The 17,314-nt window shown below is 43.6% G+C and overlaps 1 protein-coding gene across 2 annotated transcripts in view; it reads left to right on the top strand.

Moving 5' to 3' along the window:
* The window catches only part of Dnah3 (dynein heavy chain 3, axonemal), a 75,388-nt gene that overhangs the window by 50,493 nt on the left and 7,581 nt on the right, over window positions 1-17,314 (top strand). For both annotated transcript variants that reach the window (XM_074088841.1, XM_074088839.1), the window contains exons 54-68: window positions 812-973; window positions 1,475-1,661; window positions 2,157-2,277; window positions 2,443-2,610; window positions 2,741-2,976; window positions 3,695-3,878; window positions 4,526-4,662; window positions 5,277-5,414; window positions 8,146-8,383; window positions 11,548-11,755; window positions 12,375-12,625; window positions 13,197-13,354; window positions 14,311-14,470; window positions 15,195-15,389; window positions 15,826-16,034. In XM_074088841.1, coding sequence (XP_073944942.1) covers window positions 812-973; window positions 1,475-1,661; window positions 2,157-2,277; window positions 2,443-2,610; window positions 2,741-2,976; window positions 3,695-3,878; window positions 4,526-4,662; window positions 5,277-5,414; window positions 8,146-8,383; window positions 11,548-11,755; window positions 12,375-12,625; window positions 13,197-13,354; window positions 14,311-14,470; window positions 15,195-15,389; window positions 15,826-16,034 — 2,752 coding nt within the window. The remainder of the gene's footprint in view (window positions 1-811; window positions 974-1,474; window positions 1,662-2,156; window positions 2,278-2,442; window positions 2,611-2,740; window positions 2,977-3,694; window positions 3,879-4,525; window positions 4,663-5,276; window positions 5,415-8,145; window positions 8,384-11,547; window positions 11,756-12,374; window positions 12,626-13,196; window positions 13,355-14,310; window positions 14,471-15,194; window positions 15,390-15,825; window positions 16,035-17,314) is intronic.

Genomic DNA, 17,314 nt, shown 5'->3' with positions numbered 1-17,314 from the left:
CACATTTTCGAGCAGTGTCGTGAAAAAATCTTTTCGGGCCTTGCCCATGTATTCCAGTTAATTAGTTACTACAAAACTTAATGTATGTATGTATGTAACTCTTTATTGTACAAAAGCAAATAAACAAAACACAATTGACAAACTTTGAGATACTTAATCATAGTTACCTGTGAAGTATTAACTTAATTTTTTTATTGATTTTTAAGGTAAGCAATAGGCGACCTTATCGCTTCAGAGCGATCTCTTCCAGGCAACTTTTACAATAAACAAAAGTACCTAAGGAATAGATTTTCTCATGTCAGCCGACCAGGTACCCATTGTCTCCACTGCGAGCGCCGCAAACTCATAGTCCTTTAAAAGAGAAGAGTATTTGCGGCGCTTGAGAACTTGGGCCTGGTCAGCTGCAGCCCCGGCTGGTGAGCGGGTTGCCTGAATGTGGGACTGCGCGAAAGTGTCGACACACGTTGCGTCCCACACCAGAGCCCTACCCAGCGTCCATGGCATAGAGTAGCCCGTCGGGGCGCTTGCCATCGTCTCTGGCCAAGGATTGCGGGCACAGAGACGGTGGCAAGCGAGCGGCGGACCAGGTCATTAATGGTGCCATGCTGGAATAATCAAGAGTACATGTGTGAGCCACATCTAAATAAAACCAAAAAAACAAACCAAACCCAACTAACCCTCATAGGGTTCAAACTAACGACGAAACGCTTCGAGAAAAGGTAGGAGTGCCCTTACGCTTCGCTTGACTCGTCTTGGCGAGGGCACTACCGCGCTCCCAGATTACTTGTTGCTTCATAAGATCCCTTCGCAGAAATCCCGTGCTCGGAGAAGTTCTCTCTGATCGATACGCTGGGCGAGGCGGTGGTGATCCGCGCGTGGAACATCGCGGGGCTGCCCGTGGACGCGTTCTCCATAGAGAACGGCATCATCGTGGAGCGCTCGCGCCGGTGGGGGCTCATGATCGACCCCCAAGGTAACCTAGATTTGTTTTTACCTACGATGGAAAAGAGGGTAGGGTTTATAGGGTAATCCCACTAATATTATAAATGGGAGAATCAACTTTTTAGTGTAGCTGGTTGCCATGGTGACGTCTCCTGGGTAACTTTTTAAAAATTATAAGTGAAAATCACGAAAGTTTGAAGCATTTTTGAATTGCCCATAGTTTCTTATTAGTCCTTATTTATGTTGATATGATAATGATGTCGTGCTATTAATGTCATGCTGACTTTAAATACATCTGTCAAAAATACATAGCGAAATCGATTATGAAAAGGTTCCACCCTGGCTTGTGATTCAGTTTCCTCGATTGTAACTATTTTTTCCGCGATCCAATTACCTACATACCGAATTTCCAGCCATTTTAACTTGAACTCGTAACAGAAAAACATACACGTTTATATTTTAATCAGTTTCCATTCATAATCACGTGTCACCCGTAAAACGTTTGACTTACCACAAACTAATGGTTTGGCAGAGCAAGCTAACAAGTGGGTAAAGAACATGGAGCGCGAAAACCAGCTAAAGGTCATAAAGCTGACTGACGGCAACTACATCCGGGTGCTGGAGAATGCCATCCAAATGGGACTCCCCGTCATCCTGGAGAATATACGGGAACAGCTGGACGCTGTTCTGGAACCTGTCTTGCTGCGTAATGTCTACAGGTTAGGAAACTAAACACCTGTCTTAGTTTTTTTCACGTTCCTTTTAGCTGTGTGTGAGCCTCCCGTAAAAATATTTAATAGTACATTACTGTGGAGGCCGGGAAGTAGGGGGTTGCCGGTCAAGCAGATATAGATATCGAGGCCGGATAGGGATGCGAAGCCGGCAACCCCAGGTTCCGGCCGAGGCTTGTATAGTGCTTTTCTCAAACATTACATGAAATAAAATAAATAAAAACAAGAAATGAAGCTGGCGGGACGCTAGTCTGGTCGCCATGTTGTGTGCGCGCGTGTCGCAGAGCGTGCGCTGAAACAAAAGACGGTCGCATTGCCGGCCAGCGGCCTGCAAGGTTGTATGAAATCTCTTTGCAGGCCGCTAGAGTGACCGCGCGCACGCAGCTGAGCCGCAGCGCCTGCAGCGCGATTCTTCTCGGCTTGTTATTTGTAACACAACGTCAATATTTCATGTCATGTTTGAGAAAAAGTTGTTGGTCGCAGGTCGGGCGGCGTAGACTGTCTCAAGCTCGGTGACAACGTCCTGGAGTACAATCAGGGGTTCCGGCTCTACATCACGACCCGGCTCAGCAACCCGCATTACCTGCCGGAGATCGCCGTCAAGGTACTATGAAATGAATGGCATGAGCACATGAGCACATATAGGATATGACACATCGCTATAATTTCTCAAATGAATGGGATGTACAAAAGACCATACGTTACGCACCAAAACAAAACAACCGTAACAAATGCTATCACGCGTGATGAGCTGTGTCCCCATTGTCAGGTGACGCTGCTGAACTTCATGATCACTCCGCAAGGGCTGCAGGACCAGCTGTTGGGCATCGTGGTGGCGCAGGACCGGCCCGAGCTCGAGCTAAAGAAGAATCAGCTGATCGTCGAGGGCGCCAATAATAAGCGCACGCTCAAGGAAATCGAGGACAAGATTCTTGAGGTAACTGCTAATTACTAGCTGCTATACCGGATAATGTGCATCATTTTCAACGTTTACTTTTTTGACGGCATACCTGTTCTAAGAAGTAGAGATATTTTAAATACAAGTGATACTTGCTCGTCTTATTCAGGTCCTATCATCAGCCGGAAACATTCTAGAGGACGAGTCCGCGAATCAGATCCTGTCGTCATCGAAGGTGCTGTCGATAGAGATCCAGGCGAAGCAGGCGTCCGCGGCCATCACAGAGAAGGAGATAGACGAGGCTCGACAACTTTACGTGCCTGTGTCCAAGCACAGCTCGGTGCTCTTCTTCTGTATATCGGATCTGGCGCAGATTGATCCCATGTATCAGTACTCGCTTAACTGGTTAGTTAACCCTCAATAAGGCCCCATTTATTGGAGCATACTACTACATAATCAAAAGCAGATATCGAATACATAAGTACCTCATAAAGTATATTTTTAAAGCTAGTCGTATTTTCAACAATTACAATGGATATAGTGACATATCATAACAGCAATAAGGTTGAATTTCTAAAGCAATGCATGTGGTCGGTAAATCGCCTCTACCTTTTTAAGGGTTAATAATAACAGATGATTTAAATGGCTCTACGTATGATTCATCATCAAATCGGACGTCCACTGTTGGGCCTAAGCCTTCCGCATAGACCTTCTTTTGCTTCTGTTGAAAGCGGTCTGCATCTACGTGAACCCGCGGCTTTAAACAGGTCATCCGTCCATCTTGTTGATGGCCGGATACGCTCTGACATACGCTGCGCCTGTTTATCCGCGGTACTTATGCACAAAATTTGGCCCACTCTTCATACAAAATTACCGATTCTGCATACATTTGAGGGCCAGATTTTTTGCCGCTCAGTATATTTATCCGTCCACTTTCAGTCTAAAAATCAGCCAAGATTTTTATCAAATCACAAAACACAAGTTGCTTTTGTTGGCTAATTTCGTCATTTCACTATACAGATTCAGGGATTTGATTAAAGACTGAGTTATTTTAACACCGTGATTGTGTCATATCGTATATGAGGCTAAAGGTGTACCTGGTTGGTTCTATTTGTCCCCTCAGGTTCATCAACCTGTACAACCAGGCGATCGTGAACTCCCCGAAGAGCGACGACCTGGACGTCCGGCTGGAGAGCCTGAACTCCTTCTTCACGTGCAGCATATACGAGAACGTCTGCCGCAGCCTGTTCGAGAAGGACAAGCTCATCTTCTCGCTCGTTCTCACGCTTGGGATACTGCGACCCAAGGTTTGTTAATTATTTATGGATTATGCACCGTGTTTTTCTTGATTCCCTTTAACTTCGGCAGACGGCTCAGCTCATTGATAGAAACTACCTGGTGCTATATTGCGCAAAGTTCTGTGCTTGGGGCGACACTAGCACAAACCGTAAACAAACTGCCATGACAACGTCAGTTCTCTTTCTAGCTTGTCGCCATGACGGATCATGTTGTAACAAAATAACATGAGTTTTATTTACACCGATAGTAACGATAGAGCTATATTTCCAAAAATTCAATTGAAATCATTTGATGTTATTCTATGGACATTTAAAAGACTTTAACGGCAGAACATTGCAGTAATATTCCCCATTATCATATTTTCAAGACTTGCTTCTGAAATAAAACATTTTAATTTTATAAATAAAAGATCATCATCCCAGAGTATACGTCCCTACGCATGTACCTACGTCGTACGTACGGTCAGCATCAAAAGTAGCTGGTTACTTTTTTACTCTGTCACTTTAGCACATGTCAATCGTCTATGGCGCTAAGTACGTGGCTGACAAAACGACAAAGTACAAAATGAACCAGCTACTTTTGATGCTGTACAGTCAGCACAGGCCTCCTCTCAGATACAAAAACTGCTTGAAGTCGGACTGAACATGTATTACAGGGTAAAGTGGACGACGAACTGGTGGCGTTCCTCCTGACGGGCGGCGTGGCCCTGGAGAACCCGTACGAGAACCCCGCGCCCTCCTGGCTCTCCGACAAGGCCTGGTCCGAGATCGTGCGCTGCAGCAACCTCAACGGGTCAGACTGCTCAGCCCTCAAATAGCTTGCCATTATACGTGATGTAGTTGATCCTACAGGTTTCTATATCTGTGAGACACAGGCTTGATTGACTTTATTTGTTGATTATATCTAATTATTTCAATCAGGTGTTAGTTTGAGAAGCTCCACTACACTACAAGCTACGTTGCAACTCCAGTAAAATCTGAAGTCTGTTTGCCAAGAGTTGATAAAATCAGGCTCTCTTAACTGTACCGATACAAACAACGATTATAAACATATTAACCCTTAATTTGACAAAACTAAAAAAGTTCGTAATTCAAGCCTCGTCGTAATTTTGGACTCCTAAAAACTCTATGTATAAAAAAAAACGAAAGCAAGCCTTAAATGTTGTAAAATTTACTGTACACTGCCAAATTAAGGGTCTGCATAAAACAGATAACCTACGGCTTTAACCAGGTCATCCGTCCATCTCGTTGGTGGATGCCCTGCGCTGCGCTTGCCGCGGTCACCATTCGAGGACTTTTCGCCCCAACGGCCACCTGCCCCCTGCCACCTGCTATATGGCCTGCTCATTGCCACTTCAATAGGCTTATAAGTAAGGGGGGTTGTTAAGGAAACTGTCCCCATTGCAGGCTGCGCGGCTTCAAGGAGCACTTCGAGCGTAACGTGGCCAGCTGGAAGGCTCTGTACGACGAGGCGGCGCCTCACGAGTGCACCTTCCCCGCGCCCTTCCAGGACATCAAAGGGATACCCAAGCTCATCATGCTCAGGTACCATTAGCTAAATATGTGGTCTACCACCCTAAAGTTGATAATCGTTTGCATGTCACAAAACAATGATGCCAATAGACGTGTCTGTTAACTTGAAATTCGACTTTAGCGACATATTTGATAGGAACTTGTTTAAAAATTAAGAGACATTTGGCTGAGAGTACCTCGTTACAATATCAGTTAGTACTCCACAGAAGTCACCAGGGTTGCCACCTTTTAGAAGATAAATCGGAACATAGTGAAATAAACGAATAACTTACGTCTTTAATCGAGTTTACCTCGACAGCGCGTTTTGCAGTAGCCGCCGTAGCATGTGCTCCGAGAAGAAGGGCTCCGAATTAGTCCGAAACGTGTCGAGATAAATTCGATTAAAGACGTTAATTATTCGTTTATTGTAGGATGAGTTAGTGTCACGGTAGTTTCATGTTCTAAAATCGGGATAATCAGGTACCGGAAATTATCGGAGTTCGATTGTTTGGTTTGATTTTTGACTATTTTTCTGGGAAAGTTTGTTATTGATATGAGCTGCTTTTCTTTTATTCTGTGGCATGCATGTTTGCTGCATTTAAAATCGAGTTTAAATACGTTTCGGGACACAATGTTATCTTATCTCGCAATGGCGGAGGCAGATCGTTCCGATTTTTTAAATTTAAAACACCTCTATTTACCACAAGATAAATCTCCCTCTAGGTGGACTTGACGCCTGGAATTTTCAAATTTAGAACGATAATGAACTTGACTGCTAAGCTAAAATGGGACTGGGCTGGACACCACACTAGGCTGTTGGGCCTAACGCAACATTGCTTTCTTTAGATGTAGATAGTTTATTTACTAATGTACCATATAGTGAGACAATAGTTATTCTTAAAAACCATTTGGAAAGGAAGCGTTTACATCCTGGGGAGGTTTGTGAATTAATTGATTTGGTAACTTTATGCATGAAGCAAAATTATTTCCGGTTTAATGGACAGTATTATTTACAGAGTGATGGTTTAGCAATGGGATCACCTCTGAGTCCATTAATGGCAGATATTTTTATGGATTACTTTGAAAATAGGTACATAGTGGGTAATAATAATATTGTGTATTATTATAGGTACGTTGATGATTTAATTCTGTGCTGGAGGGGAAGTATGAGACAGCTCGACTTGTTTGTGAATGGTTTAAATAACAAACATGGTAAAATAAAATTTAAAAAAGAATTAGAAGAAAATTTTTCGTTAAACTTTTTGGATTTGACAATTAATAGATTTAATAATAAACACCAGTTCAAAATTTACCGAAAGCCAACGTACACAGATGCCGTGATACCAGCATCGTCTAATCACCCGTGGCAGCATAAATTAGCAGCTTTTTATTGTTATGTACATAGATTGTTAACTGTACCTCTTTCTAGGGAAGATTTTGATTTAGAGTTAAATACTATTTATCAGATAGCGTTGTCGAATGGTTATACTAAATCAATGGTCAATAGTTTGGTTCAGAAGAAGCAGGCACGGATAGTGAATAGCATGCTTTACGCCGTGTTACCATCGCAGTCTTCTAACAAATATAGGTGTAGCAAGCATTTCATACGTTGGTCGTTTGTCTGATAGAATTTGGGGTATTTTAAAATCAAACAATGTTAAGGTAGCCTTTAAGACTAACAACTCTTTGTACTCTAAACTTTGTAACCACAAAGAGAAGGTAGATAAAGGAACTAGATCGGGTGTATACAAGCTCACTTGCAATGAATGTAGTAAAGTATATGTCGGTCAGACAGGACGCAGTTTTAATGCTAGATTTAAAGAGCATGTTTCGGCATATAGGAATGAGCATCCTGATAAGTCGAATTTTGCCAAACATTTGTTGGAACTAAATCATTCTTTATCGGACTCAGATTCGTATGAAGTGTTACATTATTGTGGCAAGGGGTTTCGTCTCGATGTTTTAGAATGCATGGAGATAATTAGATACAACAGTATGGGGTCTATTATTAATGAGCAGGTAAATTTAGTTTCATCTCCCTTGCTACGGCTTGGATCTAATTTCAGCAATGGTAGTTAATTAAACATGCCTTGACAGTAAATAAATAAAAATCAAGGTAGTTTTGAAGGACGGTTAAAAAATTTATTAATAATTTGTGGGTAGTTTTGTTTTGTTTCATAAAACGTATGTGGGTACTTGGGGAGTTACAGTGACAAGTTAAAACGGTGGTTTGGTTCGTTAGTCTAACAACTGGTAGCATGGTGTACGGTTGTGTCACTCTGAAGATGAGCTCTGTTTGAGTTCGAAACGCGTCAGTGTAGTGTGGTGGTGGTGATAGATGGGTTTGTGTGATTTGTGTGTGTTCTTACAGTGTGGAGGTGGAGGAACTGCATGAACACGCATATTTTGCATAAGCTTAGCTATCGTAAGGTCGCGGGTGAGCAAGGAAATTATTTTAGTTCATTGGGCTGGACACGTCTGTCGCATGCACCCACAAAGGTGGGCTCGCACAGCTACTTGGTGGGTGCCGGAGAACGGCCAGCGACATCGAGGCAGACCGAGAAGGAGATGGCGGGACGATCTGGACACGTACGCTAAGGACTGGCCTGACATTGCGTCAGAACGAAAGTTGTGGAGGTCAAGAGGGGAGGCTTTTGCCCAGCAGTGGCACTATACAGGCTACTTAAAAAAAATGAACTTGACACCACCCCGACAAAATTGGTCAGGCAACATTATCGTTTTCTGTTTGTATCGCACCACACAGATGCATCCGTCCTGATAAGCTGATCCCTCTAGTGCAGCAGTATGTGGTCATCGAGATGGGCCAGAAGTACATCGAGCCGCCGCCCTTCGACCTGGAGAAGTCCTACAACGACAGCAACTGCTGCTCGCCGCTCATTTTCATCCTGTCCGCCGGGTCCGACCCCATGTCCGGGCTGGTCAAGTTCTCCATGGAAAGGAAGGTCGTCAGCTTCGAGACTATCTCGCTGGGCCAGGGACAGGTAAGAGGTTAAATTTGATCGCTCCTCTTAGGTGGTTTTAGGTAGTGAGTGACTGATTAAAAACGCACCTGTATTCGCAATCGTTTTCAACACTTCGTTCGGTTGAACGTTATTGGACGAGGACAGGAAGAGGTTGAATGCGATCACGAGCGTCTGCGCGTTAAACAATACGGCCTCTGGACGAAGTACAAATCAACGATGCAATGCAAAATGATCTTTGGATAAATATCTATCTGTATAATACCTTTGAACGAGCAAATCTTGTATATATGTCAGCGGCCGATCGTGAAATCCGCCAGATCACGAAATTCCTACCATTTCATGATATGCCTAAAAGTTGGCCAGGCATATCATGATGTGCCTGAGAAACAATACGGCAGATCAATTAGAGCAATGCATTCGTCGATATTCCTAGCTTTATACCAGGCACATCGTGATATGCTGAAAAAAAAAATTAGGTACGACGAGCGAAGCGAGGAGTGGTTAGTATGAATTGTGACCACTACGCAGAATCGATATGGCGGCATTTCATGATATGCCTAGGAATTTCATGATCTGCCTAAACGTCACTCGGCAAATCGTTAAACGGTGAGTATTGAACGATATGGCGGATGGCCTTTAGCCAATTCATGAAATGGCGCCATTTCACTATATGCCTAGGAATTTCGTGATCTGGCGGATTTTACGATCGGCCGCCGACATATATATTTCGGGGTTTTCGGAAACAGCTCCAACGATTTCGATGAAATTTGGTATATGGGGGTTTTCGGGGATGAACAATCGATCTAGTTTGGTCTCATCTGGTTGCCGAGTTTTAGCCCAAGCGGAGCTCGGTCGCCCAGGTAATTATTTATTATGCTACATACGTACAACGCCGTTGATAATGTGAACTCGCTTCACTCGTTCAAATATTATTGAGCAGACAAGTATATCGTTCGTCATCATCATCTATATCAAGTTGCCAGATGGTTCCTTGTAGACAAAAAGCGTTGAATTTGAAATTATTGAGAAGAATTAGATCGAATGAGGGCTATCGTTTTTTTGTCTCACTAGATGGCGCACTGTTGCGTGAGGTTTTTAAGTATGGCTTCAAAGTCTGCTATTACGGACGTGAAAACAAAGTTTAGATTAAAATCATATTTAATACACCTTAAAACCGTACCATAAAATATCGAGCATGCCACAGTGCTGAATAGTCCCCGTTTTGTTCGGAATAAAGGGAGGACAAAGGTTTCCGAAAGACAAAACTGTCTCAAAACACAGACATTCATTGTCTCGGAACGCATATTTGCCATAATTAATTTCAGATATTGCAAAATATTCACAAAATTATTCTAATTCTAAATAAACCCGCGTAGCTCACCCAAAAACCATGCTATTTGACATTTCGAAGACCTCACGCTACACTAGCGCCTCTAGTGGCGAATTCATACGCGATAGCCCTCATTGAAAAGATTCGCCTGGTAGTTGAATTTGGCGGTTGTTGATCGCGAGTGTCGTATCTATGCTGCGTATGTGTGCTGAAAGTTTCTCGTAGAGGGCTACAGCATAGATGTCGCTAGTGTCGCTGCTTAAGTGACTAATTAAGAAACAAACAAGCTGAGATATGTGGTGCATAGGAGAAATTCGTGTCTGTACCCCTGTCCAGTGGTGGTGTAGCGGTATAGCACGTGGCACGGAATGCCGAGGACCTGGGTTCGATTCCCAGCGCTGGTCTATTTTTCTGGTTTTCTGTGTATCTAAGTTTCAGTTTGTATTTTCGATATGGGTTTTACGGAATGAGCGTAAAAGTAATAAAATTTGGAGTTGAAATAAAAAATACTAAAAGACTCCAAAATCCATTGCAATCTTAATTTGATTGCTTAATAACGACACCTCTTGTCCGGGTGAGAGGTTAGTTCCAATGGAATGCTGAAAGTTTCTCGATGAGGGCTACAGCATAGATGTCCCTAGTGTCGCTGCTTAAGTGACTAAATAAGAAACACACAAGCTGAAATATTTGGTGCATAGGAGAAATTCGTTTGTGTACCCCTGTCCAGTAGTGGCGTAGCGGGGTATAGCACGTGGCACGGAATGCCGAGGACCTGGGTTCGATTCCCAGCGCTGGTCTATTTTTCTAGTTTACTGTGTATCTAAGTTTCAGTTTGTATTTTCGATATGGGTTTTACGGTCATCCCGTAAAACTAACAGTTTGTATTTTCGGTATATATTCTATTACGCAGCATTATTCTCATAACCGCCAACTAATTCTCTTACTATGTTTTGTCGTGTATTAAATGGAAATAGAGTCTATAATCTATATCGAACGTCCAAGGCGGTTATAATCTGCTTTTGCTAGGAGCTCACAATCTTAATTTGTCGTTAACCAAACCTCTCCACGTATTATTAGTCTTAAGTGGATGAGCTCAGTTAAAAAAGGTTAAACTACCTTTAGCTTTTTACAATACCTACAATACAGTAACTCTTTATTGCACACCAACACAGTAAGCAGTACAGAAAACAGGTATACAGGGTGTCCCAGAAGTACCACGTCACAGTGACACCAGAGGTAGGCCAGCTCAAGAGGAACCTAACCAACCCAACATGACCCCAGTGAAAGTTGCAGTTTTCGAGTTATTACCGAAATAAAGATTTTTGGGGATACTCCCCTTTGTCTTGACATTTTTAGTACCAGCATCGACTTGGAAAGCTCAGTTTTTTATGAGTATCGCATCGTGAATAGTTACTTCAGAAGTGCAGTGTGTTATTTTGTCAGTAACTACCGTAAAATGGTGAAAGAAACTTCATTAATTTTGATTTAAGTTGTCTCAAAAACATGAATGTCAACTTTAACCATCTGCCATGAAAAAAAATTACTAGAAACGAAACAAATAAATTACGTCAGTAAATTAGGCATGTTATGCAGATTCAGAAATAGTATAACACATGTATCTTACTCCAAGAACATTAGTACACATTCTTATCACTTTAGCGAAGCCCTATCGAACCCACGTAATAGAACTCCGAAAGCAGTCCCTACTAAGTGGTACAAAAATGCTGTGCACAGCGATGGCTCATCTATTATCTGATGCAATTATTTTGCCAAATGCTCGAAGGCTAAATATTAATGTTTGTCTTCCTTTTCAAGGCGGCCTTATCTTATTAATGATGTGATCTGTGGCCAGGGTCCCATAGCGGCGAACATGATCAGCCAAGCGATCCTGACGGGCGGCTGGGTGGTGCTGCAGAACTGCCACGTGATGGACTCGTGGATGGGCGAGCTGGAGCGCATCTGCGCCGAGGTGATCGTGCCTCAGGTCACGCACCACAACTTCCGCTGCTGGCTCACCTCGTATCCCAGCCGCGCCTTCCCTGTCACCGTGTTGCAGAATGGTAGGGCTTTCAACATCATCATCATCCAAACTTATATACGTCCCGCAACGCTAGGCAGAGTCCTCTTGATAGAATGTTTTTTTTTTGATATTTTTAAGTGCTTGTTATAGCCGAAATTGAATAAAGATATTTTGACTCTTGACTTTTGAAAGGGCTTGTTCTAGTGACGTCATTGCGCCACTGTATGACAGCCGCTATTAACCTCGTAAGACTCGCGTCAAATTTCGATCATTAGAATTGTAAACTTAATGACAGTCAAGAAAAGCTGACATTTGTTTTGACTTAATTTTGTCCAAAAATTAGGACGTTGGATCTTACACGGAACCACTATCCCAGGAATCCCGAGCTTTAGGACCTGTTCCACCAGTAATTGCAAAATCTTAAGACTGCAGCACATTTATCTGTAAATTTATCAATGAGTAGGGAAGGTAATTTCATTATAGACGACAATTTACAGTGATCAATATTTAAAACCGGGCAAAATATGGAGCCGGTTCGATTTAAAAAGTACCGGGCAACTATAAAATGTAAGCATAAAGTTATAAGGTTAAAATGTAGATGGCGTTTAATGTTATCTTGGTATCTTCTGCACCCCTAATGACAACGATTAATTCTGCAGGCGTTAAGATGACAAACGAAGCCCCGAAAGGGCTCAAGAACAATATTAACCGCTCTTACATATCGGACCCGATATGTGATCCGGAGTTCTACATATCGTGTCCACGCACGGAAGAATGGCGGCGGCTGCTCTTCGCGCTTTGCTTCTTCCACAGCATCGTGCAAGAGCGCCGCGCCTTCGGCCCTCTCGGCTGGAACATCCAGTACGAGTTTAATGAGAGCGATCTACGCATTTGCATCATGCAGCTGCAGGTGACAATGGAGTTTAGGTGCTCCAGCGTTTCAACGCCATCTAGTATTGTTTAGATGAAAGTTGAACTGGCGTACGGGCACGCAGACTTCTGCTGTCTATAATATTTTTCACCTTTGATGAGTTCTGTGACCGAGTTTGACGTTATTAGAGATGTACCATTTATCGAGTGAACTATCGATTTTTCTAAGAGTTATTAGTGCCTATTTTTGGAGAAGTTGCATTATATTTTTAAAATAATATTTTTCCACTTTTCCGCCTACCGGACCACCTTTTTCTTCATACAAATCTTATCCTGATAGATACAGACACAAATGATTGCATTCCTCTGTGACGTTCATCTTTTCCATACTAGGTGGCGCTAGTGCCTTTATCATCTTTGCTTTATCCGAAAAGGAAAACATTTATTCGTGACAACATGAGAAAGAAAAAATAGTATAGTTATTTTGTTGTTAATTTAGTCCTGACTACTGGCTCGTCATCGCCCAGTTCAAACCCTTGGACCTAGAAAGCGAAATTTGCGAAATTCTTAAGAAGTGCAGGCTGAAGATAGCTAGTACCATACCCTTGCAGATGTTCCTGACAGAGTACTCTGAGACTCCGTTTGATGCACTGAACTACCTCACTGGTGAATGCAACTATGGCGGCCGTGTCACCGACGACAAGGATCGCCGTCTCATTCTCTCGCTTCTCTCTATTTTCTACAACGAAGAGGTCACGAGCAATCCCGAGTGAGTTTCATTTGAAAATTCAATTTTATAACAGTTTCAATTTATTTACGGTAGCCACATTATAGGTATGAGTACAGCAGCAACATGTCATTCCCTACTTTTCTTTGCGCATAAGTTTCCAACGCATACTTGGCCCTCACATAAAATAGATAATATATAAAAACAAAAATTTTAATGATTCACATAAATGGGCCAATCAACTATTTTATCGACACTTTGGGCGTCTCCTGCGTTACCAAAATTGACTCTGGCGTTACCAAAAAATCCTACTTCCAACAAGATATTTCACGGTTTAATAGGTTGAACTTACGTAGGATGGCATGTATTCATGTACACCATCTATTAAATAACATAAAAAACATGTTTACTTACAAAAATCTGCAATTGTTTGAAAAATGTCGTGGACAGATTAGTGTCGGTAAAAAAGTTGATTGACCCAAATACACTGGTAATAGTAAACGACTTTTAATATTTAACGATTTGTGTAGGGTTCATTCCGGTCACGCCTCCAGAATCACATTGCTTATTTAACTTTTTTGCACAATGCGAGTGTGTAAACAACTGCAAAATTCCAAATTTTGAATTAAAAAATATTCTGTTGAGTTTCTTACTGGATTCTACCCGCAGAGGTTTTGCAAACCCTCTATAGCCCCGTATTCATTGTAAAAATTTGTAGAGAAAAATTGTTGAATCAACGTGTTGCTGAGTTTTCTCATCAAGCGGCAGCACAACAACATACAATGATCAACTCTGCAACACGCAGTAACTCGTTGATTCAACAATGTTCCTCAACAAATCGTTTACCGTGAATACGGGGCTTTATAGCCCAAAGTGATTGAAGATATAAATACTGAACGGCAGAAATCTGGCCCTCAAATGTATACAGTAATAGGTGATTTTGTATGTGGAGCGGGTGGGCCAAATTTTGTGCCGCTGACTATATTTTGCCTGTACAGCTACTCGTTCTCGCCGAGCGGCGACTACCGAATGCCGCCCAGCATGGACTATAACTCTGTGCTGGAGCACATCCGCGCACTGCCCGCGCTCGCCAAGCCAGAGGTTTTCGGTCTGCACGACAACGCAGACATTACTAAGGACAACAAGGAGACTGCCGCGGTGAGTGCTGCAAGCCACATACAGCTGGATGCCACATAGCACTGCTGGGTGCTACATAGGAGTGCTGGATCTTACATATAAGAGTGCTGGATGCCGCATAGCTCTGTTGCGTATCACACAGCACTGCTAGAAGCCACATAGCACTTCTAGATGCCACTGCCACATAGCACTGCTGGATGGCACATAGAAGTGCTGGAAGCCGCATAGCACTGCTGCATGTGACTTCACACTGCTAGATGCCACATAGCACGACTACATACCACATAGAACTGTTACGTGACACATAGCACTGCTAGATGCCTCATAGCAGCACTTCTACGTGACACATAGCACTGCTAGATGCCACATAACACTGCTGTATGCCACATAACACTGATTCATGCCACATAGCACGACTGTTATATCACATAGCACTACTTCACTACACTAGCTTTACTTGGATGTTCCATTTCAATTCAGAACCCTCATTCCCACATACCAAACCCCTAGCCCTCAAAAGTTGCATGTTGATTTGTAGCACTTGCCACTGCTCGTAATTTGGACGTGTAATGCCATTCTGTTTTATAAATGAAAATATTTACTACGAGTATGTAAGTGTAACTCAGCTACATTACGAACAGTTTCGAGTGGTTCAACAATCCGATGGCACATATGTCGAGATGATCACTTATCAGATCACCCACTCTTAACCAGTTGTCCGGTTCGAAGGATCAATCCTTTCCAGCTCCTGTTCGGCTGCCTGCTGACGCAGACGTCTATAATAGCGGGCGGGGGCGGCGAGGGCGGGGGCGAGGGCGGCGGGGTCGTCGAACTGACGCGCGAGATGATGTCGCGCCTGCCACGACCGTACGACGTCTATGAAGTCAGCATCAAGTACCCCGTGGAGTACTATAACAGCATGAATACCGTGCTTAAACAGGTTTGTATGAACACTGGGAAACTTTTTGGACGGGTGAGTGGTTGATAAACAGATGCCAATAAATTTTAGTCAGTAGCTAGCTGAATTTCGGAAATAGCACAAAGGCTACTTTTTCGTATTCCCACGCGATAGAGATGTATTTACTCAAGCATAATGTTATTGTACTGTGCTTGCGCAGGTGTCTTCCAACACCCGTTTAATTACGCAAATTTTGACTTACACAAGTATTTACTGTAACTGTACTTCGCTCTATTTGCGCAAGTATCTTCCAACGCTTGTTTTTACTTCTGGTGCTTGGTAATTTGTACGTGTACCTATACCCTATAACTGTACTGCATTTGTGCAAATGTCTTCCATCACTCGTTACAGTATAGGTACTAGTGCAACTCTAAAAGTCTCACGAGTAAGTCGCTACGTCTATGGCCTCCCTCCACAGGAGCTCATCCGCTACAATCGTCTGCTGTCAGTGGTGGCACGCACGCTCCACGGCGTGCACATGGCGGCGCAGGGCCTGGCCATCATGAGCGCCGAGCTGGAGGGCTGCAACAACGCCTTCGTTAAAGGCATCGTGCCCTCCGCCTGGATGTCCAAAAGCTATCCATCCATGAAACCGCTGGGCTCATATGTCGCTGATTTCTTGAGCAGGTAAGGGCATTCATGACGCCACAGTTGTTCCGAATCCGGTTGAAGTTACCCCATGGGGTAAAACTGCGGTTCTTGCGAGGAGCAAGGAGGGTGAAGCCTGAAGTCTAGAAACCACAATACAGGGTGGAAATTTTGCAGCTCAAACAAGTTGTAGACGGGAAACGAAAGCAAGGCTGTCAAAGTTGCTATTAGGTTAGCTGCGAGCACGTGGTGGCGCATGACCTGGCCATCATGAGCGTCGAACTGGAGCGCTGCAACAACGCCTTCGTCAAGGGCATCGTGCTCTCGGCCTGGATGTTTAAAAGCTACCCCTCCATGACGCCGCTGGGCTCCTATGTCGCTGATTTCTTGAGCTGGTAAGGACGTTCATGCCATAGCTTTTGTTTTAAAGCTGGGTGAATTCACTCTACAGCCGTGGTGGCCTAGTGGTTTGACCTATCGCCTCTCAAGCAGAGGGTCGTGGGTTACCCCGGCTCGCACCTCTTGAGTTTTTAGAAATTCATGTGCGGAATTACATTTGAAATTTACCACGCGCTTTGCGGTGAAGGAAGACATCGTGAGGAAACCTGCACAAACCTGCGAAGCAATTCAATGGTGCGTGTGAAGTTCCCAATCCGCACTGGGCCCGCGTGGGAACTATGGCCCAAGCCCTCTTGTTCTGAGAGGAGGCCTGTGCCCAGCAGTGGGACGTATATAGGCTGGGATGATGATGATGATGATGATTTGCTGGTGATAACTGAGCGGCGAGCAACTTGACCGCACAATGAACAAGGAAACTAGTCCTGTCTCCAATCACGCATATTCGTCGTTAGTAGCAGTAACAGAGTATATTTGCGAGTAACAACTGACAAAGAGAACAGAACCATAACGTGTCAACGGTAGCTGAGGGGAAGTACTCTTGCTTGACGAAGCCTTGTCCTTACCTGCTCAAGAAATCCGCGGTATGAGCCCAGCGGCTTCATGGCTTTTCAGGCCGCAGCACAGCACAGCAAATAAATAGTAACATTGACAGTCTTGCTTTCGTTTCCATCTATAAGTTGTGGTAGCGTAATTTCCACCTACATGTGGTTTTAAAACTTTAGGCTTCACCCTCCTTGCTCCTCGCAAGAAGCGTGGTTTTACCCCTAGAGTGAATTCATCATCATCACATCATCATCCCAGCCTATATACGTCCCACTGCTGGGCACAGGCCTCCTCTCAGAACAAGAGGGCTTGGGCCGTAGTTCCCACGCGGGCCCAGTGCGGATTGGGAACTTCACACGCACCATTGAATTGCTTCG

The sequence above is a fragment of the Choristoneura fumiferana genome, chromosome 6 (genome assembly GCF_025370935.1).
Source record: "Choristoneura fumiferana chromosome 6, NRCan_CFum_1, whole genome shotgun sequence".
Classification (NCBI taxonomy): Eukaryota; Metazoa; Arthropoda; class Insecta; order Lepidoptera; family Tortricidae; genus Choristoneura; species Choristoneura fumiferana.
The sequence above is the reverse complement of the archived record's forward strand: the minus strand, read 5'-3'. Positions and strand labels throughout refer to the sequence as shown.